This window comes from Thalia democratica, chromosome 1 (genome assembly GCF_965202585.1).
Source record: "Thalia democratica chromosome 1, ktThaDemo2.hap1.1, whole genome shotgun sequence".
NCBI lineage: Eukaryota > Metazoa > Chordata > Thaliacea > Salpida > Salpidae > Thalia > Thalia democratica.
The window spans coordinates 48526341-48532340 of record NC_139165.1 but is presented as its reverse complement, the minus strand read 5'-3'; the positions used below and the strand labels follow the sequence as shown (position 1 = coordinate 48532340).

General features: G+C 25.4%; 2 protein-coding genes across 2 annotated transcripts; both read right to left on the bottom strand.

The window, feature by feature from the left end:
• Positions 1–223: 223 nt before the first annotated feature.
• Positions 224–3304, bottom strand: LOC145832582 (isochorismatase domain-containing protein 2-like). Its single transcript, XM_082939899.1, has 6 exons — positions 3212–3304; positions 2767–2939; positions 2141–2314; positions 1763–1918; positions 723–839; positions 224–595 (listed from the first exon to the last, which is right to left on the bottom strand). Exons 1-6 carry the CDS (start codon positions 3270–3272, stop codon positions 446–448), a joined length of 831 nt encoding a protein of 276 aa, XP_082796025.1. The 5' UTR covers positions 3273–3304; the 3' UTR covers positions 224–445.
• A 1440-nt stretch (positions 3305–4744) lies between these two features.
• On the bottom strand, positions 4745–5918 carry LOC145836956 (uncharacterized). Its single transcript, XM_082944728.1, has 2 exons — positions 5874–5918; positions 4745–5748 (listed from the first exon to the last, which is right to left on the bottom strand). The coding sequence occupies exons 1-2, from the start codon at positions 5878–5880 to the stop codon at positions 4745–4747; spliced, it is 1011 nt and encodes a 336-aa protein (XP_082800854.1). The 5' UTR covers positions 5881–5918.
• Between the last annotated feature and the right edge of the window lie 82 nt (positions 5919–6000).

Here is a 6000-nt window from a genome sequence, read left to right as displayed (position 1 = left end):
TTTATTTATATAAATTTGTTTTTAATAATGATTATTAAACTAGAGCTTATTTAACACACACAAACAATGTTTTGAATTTTACAAAATAAATTAAGATAACTATTTATTGTACTTCGTTAATTTGCAGAATAATATAACATAAAATAAACAATTTAATATAAAGAAATTATAGACTCAGACTATTATACCGAATTATCAATATATTAGTATAAAAGCAAGCATAATATTTACACATAAAATTTACTAATTAAACAACTAACATTGACTAAATAAACATTAACATGAACACATATTATACTAGCGAAAACTGCAAGACTAGATGTTAAAGTATGACATGGTGATTGTTTTCAAAATAAAATGGTTGTAAAATCAGATATTGAATAAAAAATAAAACAACTTTTAAAAATATTTTGTTGTAATAGAAACACGTGATTTAGTCGATCAACTAAATCATGGACATCAAACTCGGCTGGTTGGAAGGCTGCTCAATGATCAACTTCTGAATCGACTTGAACTGCGGGTGGTTCTTGTCTCTAATCAACTGGAACAGCACCGATTCATGGGTTGTTAAAATCGCGCCGCTTGCTTGCAGCCTCTGAAAAAAAAAACATTATATGTCTGTTGAAGATTGTTATATTTACATTGTTGGTAAACGATTAAATTGATTGTTATAAGAAGAGTTTCAATATATTTGAAGATTGTTATATTTACATCAAACTCACACGAAAGGCGAAATGGCGATCGTGGGAGTACCTGGAAGAAGTGGCGTCTGCAACGACGAACACGTTCAAACCGAGCTCGATCAGATCGAGTGCTGTTTGCTGCACACAAACGTGAGCCTGCAGTTTAAACTTATTGTTTTAATGTTGTTTAAAAAAAAGGTTGTTTATTGTTTATATTTTATCAGTGTAAGAAGAAATAAATTACATAGAAAAATTAAATAGCAGCTTTAAAACGATATAAAACTAACTATCACTTATTTTTTTGTTAACCAAATATAATTCAAGTTTATTAAGATTTTTTTAGTAAGTGAGTTTAAGTTTATGTAATTAAAAATAAAGTATTTCTAGCTTTTGAAATTTACAATTACGAAGCTACAAATTACTATTTAGTGAAAATGTATAGCAACATGTTACAAAAGGTAGTAATTATAACAATATTATTTCATAAAAAGTCTAAATTAAAATCAATATGTTTAAAAAGTAAAATTTATTGTTATATATAATATTTTCAGTATAAAATAAAATATAACTTTAAATTATCTTAAACTTCTAAGTATCAACAACATAAAGTTTATTGAAAATGTTAAAACTTAATTAAGACTTGTACATAAAAGTACTAAAAGTATTACTTTTAATACATATATATATATACATATATATCATAATTTATCAATTTTCCCTACTTTTAAATGACTTTTTTGTAAACGAAAATTATTTTACTTTAAATCTTCAGTGTAATTTCAGAAATTTTATATCAAAGTTTATTTTTAATTATAACTGCAAACAGCAATATTAACTTATTTACTTTGAGCACATTTTCAATGTTTTGATTAATCATTACTAAAAATTGATGTTCAGCAATTAATACTAAAACTGTAATAATGAAAACATAGACTATTAAATCAACTAATTATACTAACTATAATTTTTTCAATTAAAGTCATCAAATATATAACGGTTATGTTTAAACAATACACCCTATACTTTCCTTATTACAAAATTTGATTTAGTTTCTTTAAAAAAATGAAACAATTTTACACCTCAACACCGAATAAAACAATATTTTTGATGTGGTTTTCATCGAATAGGAATTGCACAACTTCTGGCACCAACATAGAAAACTTGGTTTTTTCCACCTTCAACTTAGCATGTTCTATACCAAGTGCTTCTACTGTGTGAAGCAAGCCTTTTGGATACTAAATAAAAAAACTGTTTAAAGTAATAAAAAATAAGTAGCTTTAAAAATAATATAATCAGTTTTTTCTAACGTCTTATAAGTACAGAATTAAATTTATTAATCTAATTTCTTTCAAAAATATAAAACATCATGAACTTAATAAATATATTTATATCTCAAATAAAGTATTAATATTTTGAAACATTAAAGATTAAGAAGACTATCAAAAACAAACTAAAACCTGTTCAGTGACAATCAGTGGCACTGAGTCTTTTAAAATTTCTGAAGCCTTTAATAACCTCGATGAAACTTCAATTATCTGTGTAAAGTCGCCAATTGACTTTCTAAACCTTTCTTGCAAGTCACACATAAAAAAGGCAGTATTTTTATCAGTCATACCAACTCCCGATTGCTTCTATAATATTTATTAATCATTAATAAAAGTTACTGCTATATAAAAAAAAAACTTTAAACTTATCTTTACTACAAACTAGTTTAATTTACAACTGAATCAGTTTAAAAATTTAAAAGCAATGTAACTAAAATGTCTTTAGAGAGTTTTGTTAGTTTAACTTAATCTTTTGAAAAAACAGCATATACAGTGATAAAAAAAAAGATCATACTGCACAGTAAATGTACTGTGTTTTAAAATGTTTCTTATTTTCAAAGATGAAACAAAGTTGTAAACATGTATTATACTTGTGGTTTGACCTAAGACATAAAAAAAACTTAATAAACGTAAACGTTAACAAGTATTACCGTTACTGCCAAAGTATTCTTTACAGCAATGTATAAAAGCATATGCAATTATTTCAGTAGTAGAACTGATAAAAACTATGCAGCACTTTTTTCAAGGCTAACCATTACCTCATTTTTTCTTAAAAACTTCATCTTTGTAGCATCTTCAAACAAAACATGATCCGAAGAATCAATGTTTACATAGCTATTCAGCTTTGTGTCATAGACTTGAACTTCAACCTTTCCTAAGAAGAGCATTTCTTTTCTAAATGTGGCCATCAATAGCTCTCTTTTGACCAGTTCTATTAGTTTTAAAATTTTATTTAAATTTTTAGTTAGTACAGTTTTAGGAAATTATTTTTTCAATACAACAAATTATAATAGCTCTAAAAAATATCTGCTTTAAGTAAATTAAATTTTATTTAAAATTTTATAACATTAAAAGTATTTCAATACTTACCAAAAACACTTTTAAATACAACATTAAAAAAGTATACCTTTAATTTAAGTTTGTAATTTCAAAATAAAGTATATTATGGTGCTAAACTATAAATAACATATAAATACTACTTACTTGTTTCAAACTGAACTAATTTCGATGAAGATTCAAAAATAAACAAGACTTCAATTGCCATTTTTATGTTGTGCTAAAAAAATTATTAAAGCTACAAATTATACATTAAATAAAACCAAATAATTTGTTAGAAGTAATATGTATTTATAATATCAATAACTATAATAAATGCATTTGTTTGCAAAAAAGACTTTTCGTAAGCAAACATCAGACCTTTTTAAAATAATTATGTTAAAGAGTGTTTTTATGTTTTATATACAGAGGTTATCGTAGTAAGTAAAGTATAGTACAGAAAGAATAAATTTAGACAAACTAAATTCTGAGTCAGTGAGCTCAAAAATTTTATAAAGGAAATGTTTTAAGTATACTAAAAATAAGTCATTTAAATGGTTAATGAAATTGCTTTAGTTAATATTAATACTTCTATAATAAACCTCAGAGTTAAATTCCTACATAAGAATAAACACCATTTATATTTCAAAAAATTAAATTTCACAATTGTTGATAATCAACAAAAATATTTTTTCAAGTTAACAAAATCCTATGAAAAAGTCATCTTTATTTAATTAGCATTCTTTAGGTTTAGGATACTTCAAGATCAAACTAAAACTTACGTATAAAAATATTTATCAAATAGTTATTAATATAAAAATATACAAAATTATTTGCTCATTAGTAATTTATGAGTATTTTCTTTTAATAATCAAATAACTACTACGTGAAATGTGTTACAATGTTTACATCTAAACTAAAACTAAAAAAAAAACTATTAAAAACGAATACGAATTTTAAACCTCTTATAAGAAATTTATACAAACAAGTAGAAGCTAGTTTTCAGTAAACAAACAGAAAACTTTGATAGCGTAAGTAAAACCTTTTATAAAACAAAACTATTAAAAGAATGTTCTATGAAATATCGTTGATTATAAAATATTTGTTCCATGATAAAGTATTGAAGAAAAGGTAGAAATTTTTGTTTCTATTTATAATTTGTTCCAATTATGTTATTCAGTTGCTTTCTAGACTGTCAATGTCAATACTTTTGTTTGTTATAAATAGAAGTAATTTAGTATTATTTATTGGTGTTGAACATTTGTTGGTATAGTACAAACTAAGAGCAGCTCAACTACTTGCTCACTCGTGATCATTATTTTAGCTATACTTTTGATAGCATCACCAGTGTGAAAAGGACATAATTTTCTGTTTTTCCATGTACAAATTATTTTCCATATATAAGTTTATATAAATTCCATATACAAACTTATTTTTCAATTAAGTAATTAATAGCTCGTATTGGTCATCATAAGCAAAAATCACTCTAAAAAAAGTTTAAGGTTTGCACACATTTCAATTCACTTTGAGTGTTATGTGTACTTAACTCCAGAAAAGAAGAAATTAATTATTATACATAAGAACTAAAAATAATAAGTATGTCAATAGATAAAATAATACATATTTAACAAACATATAAGATTTAATAGTGCTAAACGACACTACTTCAAATAAAAAAAAGTTCAATTTTTTAAAATAAAACTATGATTTTTTTCTAGAAAAACAAACTATAATGGGTTCATTAAACAGCTTGTATCCATTTGTCATTTCAACAGCCTTAATAGCAGTTTCCAGAGTTGAAAACTTGACAAACGCTTGACCTCTCATTCTACCAGTTTTCATGAGGACACAAGAAAAACTATCTTTTTCAAATTCTGACGAATAATTTACAAAACTTGCATACAAATTTATTAAATCATCTTGTTTAGTTTTTTTATGAACATTTTTGATGTAAAGACAAGTGGATGGTTGCCCTACTGAGTAATTTTTAAACTTAGGATGCTTTGAAACTTCATCTTTAGACAAACAATTTTCTTTTATTTTGTCTTGTTCAATAGGACAAATAGCACTACTGGTAGGTCCTTGTTTTTCATTTGATTGATCCTCATTATTTTTGAATGTTCCAAAACTATTCAACTCTGTGCAAAGCTTTTCCTGGTTCAAGCTGGAACTAAATGCAATTTTTTCAGGTAATTTTATTTTGCTTAAAGGTTTTAGACTACTATTAAATACATTTTTTATTTTCAGGTTTTTTGTTTTGTTTAAAAGTTTTATTTTTTTCAAGTTTTTTAGTTGCTGTAAGTAGTTAGTCTTTTTATCAGTTTCAGAGAACACCAGCTTTCTTTTTCTTTTATTTACAATCGTCTTCAATTCATTTTCATCACTACTTAATTCTGTTTCTCCTTCTGATAGCTCTAGCTTTTTTATTACCTTTCTATCAATAACTTCTTTTAATTTCTCTACCAAAACTCTAGGAATACTTTTTGAAGTTTCAAACGGGACATTTAGATTCATTTTGTTCATTAAATGTATAACTTGTGTGTAGAAGTTTTTCTGAGTGATTAGGGCACAACATATATTGATTAAAACATTGCCATCAGCATCTGGGTAATTATACTTTATGCCTGGGTTAGCTGAATAATGAAGGCCAAAGTGTGGTGCCACAGGAGGTAAACACTTGCACACAGTTGTACTTGTTTCTATTTCTGTAAAATTATTTTGAGTTTGAAAACTTTTAAACATTTTTATTGGTTTGCGATGAAACTCAGCAGAAAGAAAATTGCCAAGAACATTTAAGTTATGAATTTTTTTTAATGCACATTCAGCTAACCCTTCATTAGGAAAATGAGCAAAAGCACAGTTTTTGTACCTCCCTTTGCTGTTTATTACATCAACCCATGTAGCTCCAAAAGATTTTAGAAGGCTTGTTTTATCATCAATAGTTAATTCTTTTGGCA